The sequence below is a fragment of the Grosmannia clavigera genome (assembly GCF_000143105.1).
Source record: "Grosmannia clavigera kw1407 unplaced genomic scaffold GCSC_144, whole genome shotgun sequence".
NCBI classification, from domain to species: domain Eukaryota; kingdom Fungi; phylum Ascomycota; class Sordariomycetes; order Ophiostomatales; family Ophiostomataceae; genus Leptographium; species Leptographium clavigerum.
In genome coordinates, this window is record NW_014040797.1 from 1,072,356 (window position 1) to 1,090,557 (window position 18,202).

Sequence of the window (18,202 nt, forward strand, 5' to 3'; positions counted from 1 at the left end):
GGCATTTACGGACCTCTGATTAGTTCTCTGGACCTCATGAAATATAGGTCAGGGAGTCAGATCAAAAGTCCCTACTTCCGACAATCCTCGGGATGTTATAATAATCCCTTCCGTTTGGCGATGTTGCATTGCCGTTTCTGACCGCCTTTCGATAAGGTCTTTTTGGGCCGTTATTGGCCGTGGGGGATCACAGCAGTGGGCGAACTAGAAAACGGCCTCCGTGGCAGCGCATTCTAGTCCTCTCGCCGTAAAGGATGCATTAATGCAGCCGCTATGTAAGAAAAAAGGGGTGAGTTGACAGAAGGGGAAGGCTACACTGCGCAGTACTGCGAGGTACTTTGCGCTGGGCATGCCAGGTACTTGCAACAGCAGCGGCCATCGCACATGACGATGCAATTTGGGCGAATCAGGAACCGGCCTCCTCGGCAGCGGCACGCGAATTACTGGTTTACCTAGGGGAGAGCGGACGGGATCCCGTGCTTTCCAGTATCTATGGCCGTACGTGATAGAAACATCGCTGGCGGGTATTATGTATTGATGCTTGCAGTGCGCGTTCTGATCAAGCCAAAGAGCCAAGCCACTGGCTTCGACATTGTTCTCTTCCAGGACATAGCATCGTATCGGCGTCTTGAATGCGATAACACCGACCGTTGTGTTCAGGTTGACGATACCGGAGCAAGACCAAGACGGATAGTGGGCGATGGAAGCCCAGAGAAGCCCTCAAAGTGTGCTGTCCGGCTGACCTATTAGGGGGATGCGTATTGGTAAGCCCCGGTAAGCAAGCCTGAAAGACAGCGCTAGACAAACTGAGGGTCTAAAAAGAGGAGAGCGCACGCTTTGTATTTAACGGGGCGGCTTCTGTTGGCGGAGGAGAATTTTGTTACAGCGAATTTCCGAGTGGGCGCGTGGCCTATGACCCCATCTTCCGCGTTGCGAATCGTTGCTGCAAAGCCATTGCGCCCTGGACCATTGACAGCCCACGATCGCAAAACTGTATCTGGAGTTCTCGTCAGCGCTGTGTGTGTTTAGCAGCATTTCCGAAGCGACAGCAGTTGCCGTTCTTTTGCGCACGACTGAAGCGGTTTAGCCGACGATTAGTCATTCTTGACGATTCCCACACGCCATGGCCAGCCCGTCCGAGAGCAAGGGTTTCGACTCGATTCCCGAGGCGATCCAGGCGTTCCGTAAGTCGCGAGAGAGCGGAGAGAGGGAGCGAGCACGAGCGGGCAACCTGTCGTCTGTCGGCGTCGCTGACACAATCTGCCCGCAGGTGACGGCCAGTTCATCGTCGTGGTAGACGATCCGCGGCGGGAGAACGAGGGCGACCTGATCATCGCGGCCGAGGACGTGACGACCGAGCAGATGGCCTTTCTGGTGCGCCACTCGTCGGGCATCATCTGCGCGCCGCTGTTGCCGGCACGGGCAGCCCGCCTGGGCCTGCCGCCCATGGTGGCCGACAACGAGGATGTGCGGGGGACGGCCTACACCCTGACCGTGGACGCGGCCGACGACGTGGTGACGACGGGCATCAGCGCCCACGACCGCGCCCTGACATGCCGGCGGCTGGCTGACGACGACGCCGTGCTGGCTGCCGTGGCCGGCTCTGGCCCTTCGGCCTTCCGTCGGCCAGGTCACGTGCTTCCGCTACAGGCTCGTCTCGGTGGCGTTTGCGAGCGTCGCGGCCATACTGAGGCTGCCGTCGACTTCTGCCGGCTGGCCGGCAAGCGCCGTGTCGCCGTCATCTCCGAGCTTGTTGACGACGGTGACGCCGTGCCCGGCCAGGCTATCCGCACCGGCTCTGACATGCTTCGCGCCGACGGCTGCATCGCCTTTGCCCGCACCTGGGGGCTCAAGGCCTGCACCATCGCCGACCTCGTCGCCTACCTCGAGCAGACCCGGCCGCAGAAGTTTGCCGGGCCGCAGGAAGATGAGGCCTAGGAGAGAGGAACAGGCTTGTAGGAGGGAATACAGTGTACAGAATGAAGAAAAAAACTTCAAAGAAAACATAGGATCGGGAACAGGAAACATAAATGAAAAGAAAGGGGAAACCAGGCCGAACAGGAACATACAGCCGGTCCCTGCCGCAAGGCGCCTCGTGAATTCTTTTATTTATTACATTGGCTAGTCTAAAGATTCGGAATCATCCATGGTGCACGAAGATATTGCAGGTAACACTCTGTACAAGTCCCATATCTGCAGCCTCGTCGTCCTCTCCGCTGGTCAGAGCACTTCGGCTGGGGCTTATCTTATCGGGGCCTGCAACTTACCCCTCCTGGGGTACTGCTAGTCAGCTATAGGCGGTAAAAAAAAGCATGGCAGAAAAATACAGTTGGTCGTGCGCCCTAAATGGCGACTTTCGTCGCACAGCCGATATCTGTCTGTCTGTCTGCCTGCCTGTCTCGAGAGAGAGCTCCTCTGCACGCACACCTGAAAGCAACACATCATGGCACCCGATGTCGCCAGCGCGGCTCCCTCGCGGGGTGCGTATACTGAGCAGTACGACTGTCTCTGGTGGACGACGCGGCTTTGCTGACTGTCTCTCCTGCGAGCAGAAACCTGCCAGAACGAGTTCGAGTCGGCCATCGCCATGACGCTGCACCTGTGGCAGCCGCTCTCGTTTGCGGTGGAGAACCACCTGGGCGGTGGCGACGGCTCGGACAAGCGTGACTGGTTTGGTGGCGCGGTGGCCGAGCTGTTTGAGGAGTCCTGGATCTGGACTTTGGCCGCGCCGCCCAGCAGCGCCCAGGCCGAGGACCTGCTCATGGACGCCGAGGCCCGCCTGATCCAGATCATGGACGACGAGTTCGACACCGTCGTCGACGACGGCAGCGCCTACGACATTGCCAAGCAGATCGTCGACCTCTGGGCCCAGTGCCGCCGCGGCCAGTTTGCCAACGTTGCCGACCTGCGCCGCCGCTGGGAGGCTTCGCGAGGTCGCAGCGTCTCGGGTCTCTTCCAGGCCGCGCGGACGGGCAACGACGACGACGAGTGGGGCACCGACGACGACGATGACGACGATGATGATGAAGACGCCGATGAGGACGACAAGGACGGCGGGGCTGACGTCAACATGGACGAGGCGCCCGCGCTCGTCGATCGCGAGAAGAAGGCGGCGCCAGAGGTGGATGAGGACGGCTTCACAACGGTGACGCGTAAGAAGAGGTGAGGAGGAGAGTGAGAATGGGCTCGTATCCACCTCATCTGGGGCAATAAATAATAAAAACGCTTCATTTGTCTAGACACGGTCCGACATATACAAGGTTGTTCCTTCTTCATTCAAAAGCAAAAAAAAAAAAACAAGTATTCTGGCTCATTTATTCAGGAAGAGACAAGCGACATCCCGCAAGGGAAACAAACGATAAGCCAAACTGAGGGTTGGAGTGTGCAGCCAGGGAACGCCAAAGTAGACAGGAGGAAAGGCGAAATGGATGTGAAAAGGAGCCAAGACGTGACAAGACGTGACGAGATGATTAGTTGCCCCTCACTCCCAGTCCTCCTCCTCGCTGTCGTCGTCCGCCTTATGCGCCTCGCGAGGGCTGTTGGGCGCCTGGCTCGGCGCTCCCGATTTGGCTCCCACAATGTCGTAGCTGGCGTCGCTGTCCGCCTGCGACTTCTCGTCCGACTTGCGCGGTGCCAGCGGCGCCTTGAGCATCTTGGCTGGCGCCGCCTTGGCCGTCGGCGTCGTCGCCGCAGCAGTCTCTTTAGCAGGAGCCACGGCAGCCGTGGTGCTGGCTGCCTCGTTCTTTGCCGGAGGGTGGATCGTCATCGACGATTCTGTCGAACCGCGTCGCTGTATCGTCTTTGTTGTGTCCATCTTCTTCTGCTCGTCCTCTTCGTCCTCTTCGTCCGAGTCCTCCTCTTCCGAGTCTTCTTCCTCCTCCTCGTCTTCTTCCTCCTCCTCGTCTTCTTCCTCTTCCTCCTCGTCTTCCTCTTCTTCCTCTTCCTTCTTCGTCTCCTTCACCTCTTCCCCCTTCTTGCTCCCCGCCTTCTCCACCTTGGCCCCCTCCTTCTCTTTCCCCTTCCCCTTTGCCCCGTCCTCTTCGTCCGAGTCCTCGTCCCAGCCAATCTCCTCCGTAGTCGACACCGCCTTGAGGAGATCGCGTCTGCGCGCCTCAGCCGTCTCGATGCCGTTTCGCAAAAAGTAGTAGCGCGTCCAGAAGTCTGCGTACGGGATCACGTCCGGCACCAGCTTCTCCATCGTTGCCCGCAGCTCCGGATACTTGTTCAGATCGCCCGCAATGCTGTCCGTCTGAGCCGCCACGTTAAAGCCGGCTGCCCATGTCGCGAACTCGTCGCTCGCCGTCGGATCCCGCGCGAAGCTGTCCGTGTTCGTGTGGATGACGTGCAGCTGTGCATCGAACCGCGATGTGTGGATCACCCGCCGTCCCTGTGCATCCCTGCTCTCAAACAGGACACCGCCGCTGGCTCCGCCAGAGCCACCTGACGCTCCAGTGCCCGCTGCCGATCCTGCTGCACCGCCCTCGACCGGTGGAGCGATACTAATGGCCTCCCGCAGAAAGTCCCGCACGTTGGTGCCAAACTTGAGCAGCGCCTCGTCTGCCGCATCTTCTGCCCGCTGCAGGTCACGCAGCCTCTTGGCGGCCTCGCCCTTGAGCAGGGCCAACACATTCTTGTCGTCCTCACCGCCAGCAGCTGCCTCTGCAGCCGTTCCCGCCGTCGGCGTGATCGACCGGTCGGTCGATGCCGTCGTCGCCTCGCCGCCGCCGGCTGGAATGAAGGGGCCCCGAGTCGAGATCGACAGGTTTCGTGTACGGTTGACAATGTTGGTGCGCAGGTCCGACAGGCCTTTGGTGGCGTCCTGGCCGAGCGCTGTCACCTCCTGCTGTGCCTCGCGGTAGACTGATTCGCCCTGAACAAGAACAAGCACGGTCAGAAATCAACCCTGATGGTCAGGGGGAGGTGAACAAAAGAGTACCTGCTTGACCACATTGCCCAAGAATCCGCCAATCCGGCTGGCCCAAGGGTTTGCCGACAAAGCGCTGTAGGCCGCCTGCAGGTCTGCATTGAGAGTCGAGGTAGGCTCGGCAGTGCTGCCGCTAGCCGTCTCCTTGCTCTCCCCGTCCTTGGGGAGCGACTGCTCGGTGATATGGTCGTACGCGAGATCCATCGCTAGTCAACGAGGGACGGGGGGAAGAAGTCAATACGGGCAGGCTATTGTGAATTCCCAAGCGGACAAGATGCCGAAGCTAATGCGGAAAACCAAGCCGCGTCCTGCTGCTTGTCGTTCTGCCGTTCTATTGGATGCAGCCACTCTGTTGATGTCGGAGGGTCGAGCGGGCGGCAAAAGGAGGTTGTGACGTTGCCCATGTGATCGGTGCCTGCTTTCCCGCGGGGCGGATTCGATCCGTCAGGCAATGGCACGTGATCGGGACTTGGACTTACATCGCAGCCGTACCTGATAAAAACCGTATCGAACTATAGGCGCTAACGGGTGGGAAACTATCTTACTAATACTCCTTCTCAGGAAGGAGCTTTTCGGCGATGCAGCCTGTTGTGCACTCTCTTATTCGGCTTTCTTACTGGACCGGGACTTTGAGCAGGAGTGTCAGTATCTTATGTTCCTCAACACAATGTGGTTGAGGTGGGAACCCTACGGTAAGTGACGTTTATTACCGGTTATCCCCAAACAACGAGTCGGCGATTACTCATAATCGGCAGCCACAGACAGTATATCTGCTTTGAGACTAGCCGTTGAACCTTGTCTGGCCGTTACTACTCCATATGTATGCCGTCAATGGCGTCAGTACCTTACGTCCTATCTCCGTTTCCTTCTCCAACAGAGCCGCTCGGACAGCACTCGAGGCAGCTCCAGGCCATAACCTGTGACTCACCCTCATACTCTTTAGAATCTCTTCACGGACCGTAAGCATCCTGTATTATAGCTTAGTTCTCCGGGCTCCGCGCAATACGGCCGAGTTTTCTGACGGCTTATGGCCCTGGTGGCTGGGTGGAGCATCATGTACTCCGTACTCGTATTATTTCGCTACTATGTAAGATACGTTTTTTCTGCAGCTGACAAATTGCACATGGAGACCCTTCTAGAGCCCCTCTTTTTCATCGGCCTTCATCCATCGGATTCTCTCATGCCAACCTGCCTCACTACCACCACCTTTCCAAAGCCCCTGAAGCCTCATTCTCACCCTGTCCAGTGCCCTCCGCTGTCCCCAGAGATTTACTTGTGTGTACTCCGCACACGAGTAGACCGCGCATGAGACACGGACACATCCCACAGATCACATCAGCAGGCCTTTTCGACGCTACCCTTTTTGCCCACACCTGCAATCCATACGTCACCACTGACCACTGACCACTGACCACTGCTCATCTCCTGCTCCAGACATCCAATACCCAACCTCCAGGCAACAAGGCCCGTCGCATCAGGCCACAACTTTCTTTCTGCCTCACCTCGCTTCTCTTCTATCTGCTCACCCCCTCCTGTTGTCCATCGTATTTCGTCCCGATCTCCGCTCCGACTGCAGCACCTCATCGACTCTGTTTTATCTGCAATACTTCTTCCCCGAAGGCCTGCAGCATCAATCCCGTCCGTTTCTGTCCTGTTGTGGGCCAATCCCTGCTGCTGTTGTTGGGAGGCGATATTCCCCGTCGATCGCCTCCCTCTACTGGCTCTCTGTGTTCTTCTGCCCTTTCTTCGCATCGAAAACGGTGAACCGCACTCCACTACACTTATCTCGACGAGTTCAGGTCTCTCCATCCCCTCTGAACGCCGTCTCTCTTCATCATCTTCAGCCTCCTCTAAATATACCCGACTGCCACTACACCTCTGATCTACCCAAAATGTCGGCCAACCCGAACTTCCTCCTTACTCCCCAGCAACAGGAGCTTCTGTTCGCTGCTCTCAATGCCAATCGGCCAGCCAACTCGGCAAACACGCTGACCCTGTCGCCCACTTCTCTGGATGGATCCCCTGCTGTCTCCAAGGCTCTCGAGCTTGCCAGCGACAGCTACCAAGACAATTCGTTCCTGGACTACGACTATTCTTTCGATGCCGCCGACTCCAGTCTGAATTTCAGCCTTAACCACGGCGATAACACCAACATGGCTGACGCCTTGGGCGATGGCGCCAATGACGATAGCAAAACTGAATCTACACCCAGCACTACTGAGAACGACTCTCCTGACAAGAGAGTCCATCCCGAGGACGACGATGAAGAAGAGTCCTCGGCAAAGCGTCGCGAGGGTGGCGAGAAGGTCCCCAAGAAGCCTGGCCGCAAGCCGCTTACGTCAGAGCCAAGCTCGGTGCGTAAAGCAATCGATTGTCCGTGTTACAGTGGTGCAACATGACTGACTGACATGGCTATCGGCTTACAGAAGCGCAAAGCGCAAAACCGAGCTGCCCAGCGAGCCTTCCGCGAGCGGAAGGAGAAGCATGTAAGGGATCTCGAGTTAAAGGTTGAGGAGCTGGAGCGGACCTCGGCGATCACAAGCAGCGAGAACAGTCTGCTCCGATCAAAGGTGGAGAAGATGAGTGTCCAGCTGAATGAGTACAAGAAGCGCCTTGCCATTGTCGGCTCCTCCCGGGGTGGCTTTCTCGGATCTGGGCATCAACAATTTGGAAACAAAATCTTCAGCAACATTAACGATGTCAACTTTCAATTTGAGTTTCCAAAGTTTGGACAACTACCAGGGCCTTCGAACGGCTCAACAGCTACAGCAACAGCAGCCGCACGAAGCAACAGCCAGAGCAGCCCGACCGCTGTCGCCGCTGCTTCCACATATCGGTCGTCGACGATGGACATCTCATCCCCGGCTCTGGATGGGTCGACGACTAGTGTTGGCGCTTTTTCCAGCAACCAAACCAGTCCTCAGGACACGTCTCGTATCAGTCCAGCGAAGACGACCAAAGATGACTTGTCTAAGCTGTCCAATGCCTTCACGCCACCTCTCCCTAACAGCAGCATCGCGACTGCGGCGAGGTCAAGCCTGGATTCAGGCGCTACAAGCTCTCCTTCGGCTTCCTCCAACAGCAACACTGCCCCAAGCTCATCGTGTGGAACGTCGCCAGAGCCCTTTAATCAGTCTCCGTCTGCTTCCAAGCCTCTTGAAATGTTGACGACCATCGGGGAAGAACAGCTGACTGCGCTGACGGGCTCGAATGGCGTCCAAGACCATTCGCAGTTTGGTGGTGTCAATATCAACGACATTGCCTGGTCTGGCCCCCAGAACGGGTTCCGCTTCGACCCGCAGCTCTTCGGCGATTACCGCGAGTCGCAGGAGAACATTCTCTCCAATGGCGGCTTCGATGATAGTTTCTTCAACGATGCGCTTGACATTGACTTTGTCACCCCCTTCAACATAGCCCCAAGCCCTGTTGTGCCCCACAAGCCGGATATAATTGCTGAAATCGATGCTGCGAAGGGAGGAGCGAGTTTTCCTCGTCCTCTCTCAATGGCAAGCTGCCGGCCGGCCAAACTACCCCTCATGGAACTCTACTCACGTGCAACACAATATGGTATGTAGTACTGAGCATTAACGAAAAAAAGGAATACTCTCCCTATCGTAAACGTGTTTGCTTACCACCAATATAGGGAGCGGCTCCAAACATGTCCCAAGGTTCAGAACGGGGACTTTGATCTGGATGGTCTATGTTCTGATCTGCAGAAAAAGGCCAAGTGCTCTGGCTCTGGTGCTGTCGTTGACGAGACGGACTTCAAGGCTGTCATGAATAAGTATCTCGGCAACAAAGACGGCGATGATGCCTGCGTGCAGAATCTCGCGGCTTCAATGCATTGAGCTTATCCTTACGAGGAGGCTAGCTTGTACGATGGCACGACGATCTCCGCGCATGCGCGACGACCACCGACGCTGATTCTATCCTTTTGTACCAAAAAAAGATTCGAGACCAAATACCAAAATTATACGGAGGCCAAACCTGGGATAGTCACGTTCAGATCCACTGTTTTTTGGGCGGCTCAGGGTGTCATTGGCTTTATTTGAATTACAACACGGCTTGATGGCGTTTCCGTCACGGGTGGAAAGAATGGTATATGCTGCTTTTATTTGCTGCTAGTGTTGGCTATATTTCAAAGAGTGAACTCTAGGGACGACGGGGTTTTGATAGGTGCTCAGCCAGTTAAGAAGATCCTCCCTGATGAGCGCTTCGGCGGAGCATATGCGAGAGAAGGGGCGTTGTCGCTGCACCTGCTTTTATATACCATTCAACCTCTTGTTTGTGTGTCTTACAAATCTCCTCTATTTGCCTACAACAGGGCTGTTTTTGACGACTTTTATCATGTTCCACCCTTCTTGTTATGCTGGCTATGCTTGCTTATTTTCTCGGTCAGCCAATTTCTATTTCCTAGGTTCTACCTAACAGCAATGAGATGTATCGTACTGTCTGATCGTATCTATGCACTGCAAACCAGCTGTCGGAAAAAAAGTCGGTAAATTCGAAGGGTATCACATCATTGTCCTACCCCATCTCATGCTGTTTGTGTATGTGTGTGTGTGTGTCGCCCTTCCTCATGGTCATGCTATGTACGTATGCCGGTTGACTGAAATACAATGCGTAGTAGAGGAAAGCAAAATGAAGCAAAAATGAACAAACAGCAGAACTCGTGAGGGGAACAAGAGAACAAAAACATAACAAAAGACACAAAAAATACATCCAGAAAAAGCAAAACCAAATCGAAACATAAAAACACATCGCTCTCATCTCCTGAGAATTATTATGTGACGGCTTTCAGTCTTCAAACTGCCTTCACTTCAACGCAAACCTCGTATTGCTGTTGAAGATACCGGACGATCCTGGCCAAGATATGTAACTTTCCGTAAGGAGCTATCGGCCGTGGCTCGTTCCTAATGGCCGCCGTCTTGTTGGCCACAGAACACACAGACAGAGCGCTCTATAGCAGAAGAGACAGTCGACTTCAGTCTTTTCCTTTTATCAGGCCCTCTGACCTCTTATCCAATCACCACGCGGGCTCCCTCCTTGCCCAGTACGCCGCGCTCTTTTGGCTTGGGGCTATTCCCACGGCCCTTCTTGCGGCTCAAAAATCCGAACACGCCGCCGCTGCTGGAGCTTCCATCAGCTTTGCCCCCGCTACCATCATCGACACCTAGCAGGCCGCCGGCCGCGGCATCGGTGGGAAGTGTCGCATCCTGCCGGGCCAACTCCGACCAGGAGCTACCAACGGTGTTGTGCCCATCTAAGCGGACCTGCACGCCGCCTGTCGGGCTGCCTAGGACGACGCTGCCGTTTGGCACAGAGACGGAGCCCAGATTGCGTAGGGGGCGGTAGTTGCTGTTGCGAGCCGAGTTCGTGTATGGATTTGCGTAGGGTGCAAGCGGTGGCGGCACTGGAGGCGGGCGTCCTGGCGGAGCACCCGGCTGTCGTCGCGGCTGCTGGCTGCTGATGGACTGGCCATCACGATCAGCCCCTGATCTGATCGGCGGGGATGTCGAGGCGACACTCGCACCCGAGGTGTCTCCATCTGCGATCCCGCCGATCCGAGTCGCTGGCAACGCTTGGTCGGTCGTGATGGCTTGCGGTTGCGGCGTGGATGCAGAAGACCCATTTCCGGCGAATGGGCCGTTCTGCTGACCGTTCTGCTGTGCCGCCGCCTGTTCAGTCAACCTGCAGAAGGATGGGGTTAGTCGAGTTACATCAAGCGAGGAAAGACGACTAGAGAGCAGAAGTGCCTACTTCTTGTAAGCGGCCACAGTGTAGTCAAATGGCCGGAAGTCTCGATCAATCATGCGGTACAGCTCGTCCTCTCGGATCTCCTTATCGGTGGCATCGTCTTTTAGGCGCTCGCGCGGCTTCTGGCGACGGGCACGGGCCTCCAAAGGTGCCTCCTCCAAGAGCAATTCCTCCAGGTCGTATGTCGCATCGAAGTTCGTCTTGTCAGCCGACGGGATGAAGACAGGCTCGATTTCCTTTCGTTCCAAAGCCTCGAAGTCGATCATGGCAAAAAAATCATGGTATATAAAACTATCCCAAGTATTGCCGAGGCGATTGGACGGGTCCAGACTCAGGGCACTTCGTATGGCATAGAGGCAGGGAAGGGTGACAGGTGGCGAAGTAATGGGAAATCTGGGATTGGCGGCTTGAACAACATTGCCCAGTGACGATTCAGAGGTGCCTTCGAACGGGCGCTAAGAAGAGTAAGGACCCGTTCGCCGTTGCTAGGGACTGGCCAGACTTACCTTGTTGTAAATGCACTCGTAGAACAAGACGCCTAGTGACCACCAGTCGGCACGGATGTCGTATCCACGTCCAGAGTACACTTCTGGAGCAAGATAGGCGAGAGTACCGGACTTGCTGGTCATCACCCGGCCAGGAACAATGTCGGACGCAACATTCTGGAGTATAGTGTCAGTACGGTAGAGAGAAGGCCCTAGGGACACAGCTTGAGGGACTGGCGTACAAAGTCGGTAAGGTGGACATGGCCGTCAGCATCGAGGAGAACGTTGTCCGGCTTGACGTCGCGGTGGATGATGCCCTGGCGGTGGACATAACGCAGAGCGCAACCCAGCTCGGCGATCCAAAAGCGCACAGCATCCTCGGTAAAGGTCTTTCGGGAAATATGGAAACGCAAGTCGCCGCCGCTCATGAGATCGACAACAAGATACCTGGTCGCTGCCTGTCAGTTGTCTGTCAAGGAACGCAGAAGCTGCTGGGTGGGAGTTTTGGCATTTTTGGCACGCACATGTACTCAATGTCCTGGAAGCTGTACCGCAGGTTGCAGATGAAGGGGTGGTTCACATGCTCGAGCATACGACGCTCACGGATGATGTTCCGGACGCTTTCTGAGCGAACGACTATAAAACGAGGAGCGGCGTCAGCTTCTGGCCTGTCTGCCCATTATCGTGCCACCGTTCTTTCATATCTAGGACTTGGCCGCACCTTCATCTTTCCGTATATACTTTAGAGCAAAGGAAAGTCCGGTGTCTTTCCGCTCGACGATGCGTACCTTGCCGAAGGCACCGCGACCGACGACCCGGAGAAGGCGGAAGTGATTCAAATTTACTGCCAGTTCCAAGCCACGTTAGCCCATGTTTCCGCGTCGTATATGCCTCTCATGCACCCGACACCTCCAGCATTCTCACCTTCGCCGGTGACATCGGAGAGTTTTCCTTGGCCGTTGCCCATGGCCGCTTCGGGGAGGCAGCGGTGGGGACAGGTATGCGTGAAAAAAAGCAGAGATAGGGTTTAGACGATGCTGTTGCGAATTCGTCGAGATCAGGACGCAGACATTGTCGGATCGGCCAGGGCTCTGGTCGTCGCTCGCTCACGTGTCGTCTGTCTCGTTTTTGGCTAGATATGTGTTTGACTCTCTGATCGGCCGTGTGATCTGGACAGTGGAACGTGTGCGGCGTGGCACGAGATCTGCGGCAGTACCGGGAGAAGGACAGCTTGTGGTCGGAGAATGGTGAATAGGGGCGGTAAAGCGGCTGCCAGGTAGTGGCGATCGGTTTCCCTGCAGATTTGCGGTCGCGGCAGGAGGGGCGGTATGGCGGGTCGAAGCAAGTCGGTGTAACTGGCAATGTAAGAACAGGGGGCCCTTCCTCGTACTCGTACTATGTATGTACGGAGCAATGACGAAGAAAAAGATGGAAGACAGGAGATCGGACAGAGACAGCAGAGAGAAATGAATGCCGGGGCGATCGTCCGAATTAGGGAAGAAAAGGGGGGCAGGGCGCGACAGAGGGGCGCCTTCTCTGTGGGTCAATGGAACGAAAATGGAGCCAAGAAATAGAGCTTTGTTGATGGCACACAAAAAGTAGCCGTGTTAATTCCTTATATCTTTCACCTACGACGTGTTCCTCGTACAATCATCTTGCAGGCGGCTGCTTCATTAAACAAATCGCCCCTACTTGATTGACTGCCTTTGGCTATGGTGGGCTGAAAAGCGTCCTAACTCTAAGAGTCCATCCCCCTCAGTTTCATGAAAGGCTACGTGCGCTGGACGTGTTGGCGTGCATGCAGCCACCCCGAAAACAGGTGCAATTGCTTATCATTTCACGGGTGACGCCGTCAATACTCCGTAGAGAAAAAATAAGAGACAACCCACCGCCGAAGGGCGTCACCACTATGATTGAGAAGGCTCCACCCAGTTGTGTTGTAGGTGGTATGCGACGTGAAACATTTGGGGAAAATCACTCTAGCTGTCGCTAAAACGGGGTGGCAAGTGTCTTGGCCTCGTCGTTTCGCAATGTTCCGGCAGCGGCTTAGACAAACCAATCTTAGGGAAAGAAGGCTAGAAAACAAAGAAGGAATTGAGCCAGGGAAATAGGGCTGCAGGATTGGAGCAGAAGCAAATTGCCACGGTACGGAGTGGGTGACGAATAATGGTCAAGCAGCGTTTAGCGGGAAGAAGGCGAAGAAATCTTGGGAGTGACTGGCGTGTATCTGGCGCAGGAGGCGGGTGCGACCTGCGGCGGAACTGTAGAAAACGTGGTAATAGGAGGTGTTGTGGGGAGGGGTGCGTGCGTTCCTGCAGACTGTGAATTAGCGGCCAGCAAAGCAGCAAGCACGCTGCGGCGCACATGGCAAGGACGCGCGTGTCATGGCTGGCACGGTGTGCACAGTAGCGGGTCCAGCGAGTTCTCCTTCTCCTTCTCGTTGGCTGGCCCGGCTTGCCTAATGCGGCAGAAGAGAAGAAGCACGCAACGCCCCCTATTTAGGGGATGCCGAGTCAGGCTAGGGCTCAGCGGTGTGCACACCTGTGGCAAAGGGGCCTTCTGCCATGTGAGCGGATTTGTCTGCGGAGTACGGAGAAGCTGCAGAAGCCGTCTAGAATCATGCCATTTGGGGCTGAAATCCTGGTTCGCTGGCCGGCTGGTTCTGCTCATTTTCTCATTGCTCACTTGCTGATTCGTTGGCTCGCTGGCTCGCTGGGTAGCCAACTGGCCATCAAATATCGTGCTGCCAAGTCTGGTCTCGCCTTACCCGAGAGAGGCCGAGACGGAACAAAAGGTTTCGCACCAGGCTAATACGGGCACACACGGAGTACGCGTAGGAGACCTTTTCCGCTGGCCGATGCAGCCTCATCGCCTGCGACTCTCCGCCCTTTCCGTGTACGGGCACCTTATACACTATGTATGCGCAAGTACACGATAGTACAGAGTAGCGACGGAGTACGGAGTAGTGCATCCGTAGGCGAACGGAGTCCCCGAGAAGCAGGGCCCACTCTGGCTTCTTAAGGGGTCTGGCTGGGTGTTTCGTCGCGCTGCGCGTGCCAACAGCAAAAGCCCGGCGCCTCTAGCCCGGACAACCCCCTGCTCGCTACCACGTGTGAAAGAATCGCACATGTCCAGATCTCGCGGTCCAACGCGCGAAACTATATTTCCCGGCTTGGCTTACTATGTAAGCAGGTCCTACTCCGTAGGTTACATGGTAATGTATACGAATATTCCGTACTTGTCCTTGGGTACGTCGTAGAGACGCAGGAGCCAGGGGAAAGCGGTTCCTGTTGCGAGCGAGGCTATGTATGACCAGTTGCCCAGTCTTTCTTGCAAGATGAATGCTCGTACTATGTAGCCGAGCTCGTATGCCGCTCGTACCACCAAACAGGAATGTGAGTTGCTCCATATATGCACCTCTCCTGCATGACATTGACTCTTGCGAATCTATTTTCGGCTGCACTCCTTACGGAGTACTCTGGCGACAATGCAAATGTCTCTTACCGGCAGGGGCACAACCGGAAAACCCCTTCTTTCGTGTTCTGGAACACACCTCGGCAGCTGGGCGGCAGCGCCACGTGGAATTTGTTTTTTAAGCTGGAAACAGAGACATCTTGATGAGGCTAGCAAGAAAAAAGCCACAGTAAATATCTGCATCGAGACGGCGCTGCGAGAAAGTCTCTCCACGTATCGTAGATATTCGTACATGGCAGGCACTCCAGAGATAGCGCAATACCGCAATTGTGTGATAGTGCATCATGTACTCATAACTCAGATCCCCGCCACCCTCTCCACAGGGCCACCCAGGCTCTAATTGTACCTGCTCAGCCAAACATCCCCCCGACGTCGTCCTCGTCCTCGTCCTCGTCGTCCTTTGCCACCACCGTCTCCTTTTTCTTCGTCAGGTCTGTCCGGCACAGCGGACAGCTGCCCTTGGCCAGCAGCCACGGGCCCACGCACTCGAGATCGAACCGGTGGCTTGCGTGGCACGGCAGCTCCACCACCAGCGCGTACTCGTCGTCGAGATAGCGCTCTACGCAGATCGGACATGTCTCGTCGTGGCCCAACCGCCGCCGCGATACCCGGTCCAGCGCGTCCACATATGCCTGCGACACGCCCGCGATCTCACGCGGCGGATCGGCAATCTGCTGCTCCAGCTGCATCGCCAGTTGCTCGAGCAAATCCCGGTTGGCCGCATTGGGCGCGTCCGGCAACAGCGTCAGCATCTGGTCCTGCACCAGCCGGTAGACCGCCGCCACGTCGACCGGCGTCGCTGTCGCGTGCGGGTTGTTGTGGGTGTGCGCCGCCGTGTTCTCGCTGGTCGACACGTTGTTCAGATGCGCCGTGAACGTCGCCATGTCCACTTGCCGACGCCGCCGCGGTCCGCCGGCCGTCTTGATGTTGTGCTCAACTGCATGGCCCATCCGTCAGTTGCAACCAAAGAACAGAAGAACAGAGAAACGCCATTGCCGCAGAGCAAAGATACACAGACAACACACACACCTTCGTATTGCGTAGCCATGGTGGACTGCGGTAGGAGACACCGTCGCTGCTGCAGCCAAAAGCTCAAGAGTCCGCAGGAGAAAGGGCAGCGTCCCGATTTCGACAAACGGCTTTCCTGCTCTTTAGCGCCAATGGCCAGGCAGCTCGCATGTCGACGCAGCGAAGCCCCGCCTCAACCACTGCAAAAGTGCCCGTATCACATGTATGCCCCACTCTAAAAAGATGCTTACAGCAGCATTGCAGGCTGTCAAAGGTTCGTCATCAAGCTTTTTGATTCCATCACCTGCCGGAATTAAGTCGTCTGCAGCTCGCAGCACAAAAGCCTGCCTCTCCCGACATTGGCAGACCAACCACGCCTATTCTTAGACGAAACATTGCTCATACACTCTGAAAACAATCATGGCCGCCGCTCCCTCCTCAGCCTTCTTCGGCGCCACCGGTCTTGTCGGCGGACATCTGCTGACGGCTCTTCTCGCCCTGGACGGTTTTGGTCTCGTCCACACGATCACTCGCCGCGTCCCCGTCCAGGCCGCGTCTTCAGATGCCAAGAAGCTCGACGCGATCGTTGAGCCGGAAACGGCAAAGTGGGTGGACCGGTTGCAGGCTCTGGGCAACAAGGACGAGGCTTCCAAATCGACCTTCCCGTCTCTGGTCTTCTCGGCCCTCGGCACCACGCGGGCTCAAGCTGGCGGCCTCGCTAATCAGTGGAAGATTGACCACGACCTCAACGTCGACATTGCCCGCGCCGCCAAGGCCGCTGGCGCCACCACGTTCATCTTCGTGTCCAGCGCCGGCACCCGCGCCCCTCTCATACGCAACAGCCCGTATGCCAGCATGAAGAACGGCGTCGAGGACACGATCAAGGAGCTCGGCTTCGCCCAGACCATCATCATTCACCCCGGTATCATCATGGGCTCGCGCGAAAAGGGCCGCGAGCACACCGGCGGCGATGCCCTGGCAGGCATCGTGCGCGGCTTTGGCCGCTGGATCTCCACCGGCGTGCAAGATTCTCTGGGCCAGGAGGCCGATGTCATCGCGCGGGCCACCGCACACGCCGCACTTCTGGCCTCTCAAGGCAAGGCGCCGTCGCCGCACTGGGTGCTGGAGGCCAAGGATATTGTGCGTCTGGGCCGCGACGAGTGGAAGTTTTAAGACGGCGAGGAAGCTTCTATTCTCTCGTTTGCTTCTTTCTCTCTTGGTGCACTTGCTCATGATGCGGTAGAAATATGGATTTGTTTTGATACACAATTTATCTTGATCGTTTGGCTGTATATCCTGTTTTTCCCTTCTTTTCTGTGGTGCAGTTTACGGAGGCATTCCTTATCTTGAGCTAATAGATCGCACACAAGTATCTATCCCTGTCCTTGAAAGAGAAGCAGCTAGGCTTCAGGAATGCCTCTCGACGATGTAGTTGCACGGAAGCGAAACAAGAACCTGTTCGATTATGCGAAACCCATTCGAGTGACAAGCCCGATAAGTATGTCGACAATTGTCGGCAAGCGCCGTCATGAGCTGCAGCTTCCAAAAGCGGAAGACTGCTATGAATACGTTGGTTTACGAGATAGACTTCTCGCGTCACCTACCAGAAGGTCTAGTCATTCCAGACTTCTGCGACATGGCATAGACGTTCGCAAATAGCTTTACTGGGTCTGTCCAGCTCGCACCATATAAATAGCATACCGTCAACTTAATCATTTTTTGTTCTGCATATATTATTGAAAGCCGGAGCACGCGCACAACATCGCGATCAAGCTCACCTCTACTGTCACCCATTCCTTAAGCTACTATACGACAAAAAGAGACTCTGGACCTCAGAAGAGGACAGTTTCAGGCATGTGCCAAGCAATAGGCTTCAATGCTAAGTGCAGAGTATGCCGGCTCAACCGTGCCATATCTTTCCACCACTACGACCTCTGCACCCCCGCTCAAAAGACCGGGGATGTATGCGAAATAGCTGCGAAAGCCGCCCATGATCTTGGCCCTTTCACGCTTATCTGTGACAGCTGCAAACACTCTCTGGATCGCCTGGAACGTTATCGCGGTCATGATTGCCGTGTCATTGGTGTCCCGGCTGAAGAGTCGAAACGCCAGATCGAGACCTGGTTGGAACAATTGAAGAAAGAGGAACCCAACAACGAGAACCTTTACACAGCAGCGCGGGACCAGGCTGAGGAAAACAATGAGCTTCTGCTGCAACAAGAGTTTCACCCGACCAAGAACACCACGCCTCCAGAAGGTCTCATATTCTACAATATCCGCGAACAGCACCAGAAGCAGAAGCAACAGGACCGGCTGTCGGGAGAGCACCAAGCACAGCCGACTGGGCAACATCTGCAACCGTAGAAACGTCAAGCGATAAAGGGGCCACGTCCGGACAGCTGTGGCATCTGGCCGACCGCAGCACAGCAACTGAATTGCCCAGGGCCTCACTATTCTCGTGCAATGTTGCTGAGAATGCGCTATACAAACCCCATTGCTACAAACACTATCTTTCACCGGAGAAATATCATGCATAAACAGAGGCGTCTCTCAA

General features: G+C 55.8%; 8 protein-coding genes across 8 annotated transcripts; 5 read left to right on the forward strand and 3 right to left on the reverse strand.

The window, feature by feature from the left end:
* Positions 1–1,123: 1,123 nt before the first annotated feature.
* CMQ_3264 (dihydroxy-2-butanone 4-phosphate synthase) lies at positions 1,124–1,938 on the forward strand (the record flags this gene model as incomplete). The annotated part of the gene is made up of 2 exons (XM_014317342.1): positions 1,124–1,184; positions 1,271–1,938. 2 exons carry the CDS (start codon positions 1,124–1,126, stop codon positions 1,936–1,938), a joined length of 729 nt encoding a protein of 242 aa, XP_014172817.1.
* A 505-nt stretch (positions 1,939–2,443) lies between these two features.
* On the forward strand, positions 2,444–3,166 carry CMQ_3208 (pre-rRNA processing protein; the record flags this gene model as incomplete). Its single annotated transcript, XM_014317286.1, has 2 exons — positions 2,444–2,480; positions 2,553–3,166. The coding sequence occupies 2 exons, from the start codon at positions 2,444–2,446 to the stop codon at positions 3,164–3,166; spliced, it is 651 nt and encodes a 216-aa protein (XP_014172761.1).
* A 315-nt stretch (positions 3,167–3,481) lies between these two features.
* On the reverse strand, positions 3,482–5,128 carry CMQ_3069 (bsd domain containing protein; the record flags this gene model as incomplete). Its single annotated transcript, XM_014317147.1, has 2 exons — positions 3,482–4,870; positions 4,937–5,128. 2 exons carry the CDS (start codon positions 5,126–5,128, stop codon positions 3,482–3,484), a joined length of 1,581 nt encoding a protein of 526 aa, XP_014172622.1.
* Positions 5,129–6,816: 1,688 nt separating this feature from the next.
* On the forward strand, positions 6,817–8,772 carry CMQ_2600 (ap-1-like, bzip transcription factor; the record flags this gene model as incomplete). Its single annotated transcript, XM_014316678.1, has 3 exons — positions 6,817–7,278; positions 7,351–8,495; positions 8,568–8,772. 3 exons carry the CDS (start codon positions 6,817–6,819, stop codon positions 8,770–8,772), a joined length of 1,812 nt encoding a protein of 603 aa, XP_014172153.1.
* Positions 8,773–9,942: 1,170 nt separating this feature from the next.
* On the reverse strand, positions 9,943–12,133 carry CMQ_2750 (serine/threonine-protein kinase-like protein; the record flags this gene model as incomplete). The annotated part of the gene is made up of 7 exons (XM_014316828.1): positions 9,943–10,615; positions 10,685–11,136; positions 11,188–11,343; positions 11,538–11,613; positions 11,691–11,802; positions 11,888–12,010; positions 12,091–12,133. The coding sequence occupies 7 exons, from the start codon at positions 12,131–12,133 to the stop codon at positions 9,943–9,945; spliced, it is 1,635 nt and encodes a 544-aa protein (XP_014172303.1).
* Positions 12,134–14,990: 2,857 nt separating this feature from the next.
* On the reverse strand, positions 14,991–15,688 carry CMQ_3180 (uncharacterized protein; the record flags this gene model as incomplete). The annotated part of the gene is made up of 2 exons (XM_014317258.1): positions 14,991–15,577; positions 15,670–15,688. The coding sequence occupies 2 exons, from the start codon at positions 15,686–15,688 to the stop codon at positions 14,991–14,993; spliced, it is 606 nt and encodes a 201-aa protein (XP_014172733.1).
* A 380-nt stretch (positions 15,689–16,068) lies between these two features.
* On the forward strand, positions 16,069–16,821 carry CMQ_2684 (NAD dependent epimerase dehydratase family protein; the record flags this gene model as incomplete). The annotated part of the gene is made up of 1 exon (XM_014316762.1): positions 16,069–16,821. The coding sequence occupies one exon, from the start codon at positions 16,069–16,071 to the stop codon at positions 16,819–16,821; it is 753 nt and encodes a 250-aa protein (XP_014172237.1).
* Positions 16,822–17,502: 681 nt separating this feature from the next.
* CMQ_2892 (uncharacterized protein) lies at positions 17,503–18,012 on the forward strand (the record flags this gene model as incomplete). Its single annotated transcript, XM_014316970.1, has 1 exon — positions 17,503–18,012. The coding sequence occupies one exon, from the start codon at positions 17,503–17,505 to the stop codon at positions 18,010–18,012; it is 510 nt and encodes a 169-aa protein (XP_014172445.1).
* Between the last annotated feature and the right edge of the window lie 190 nt (positions 18,013–18,202).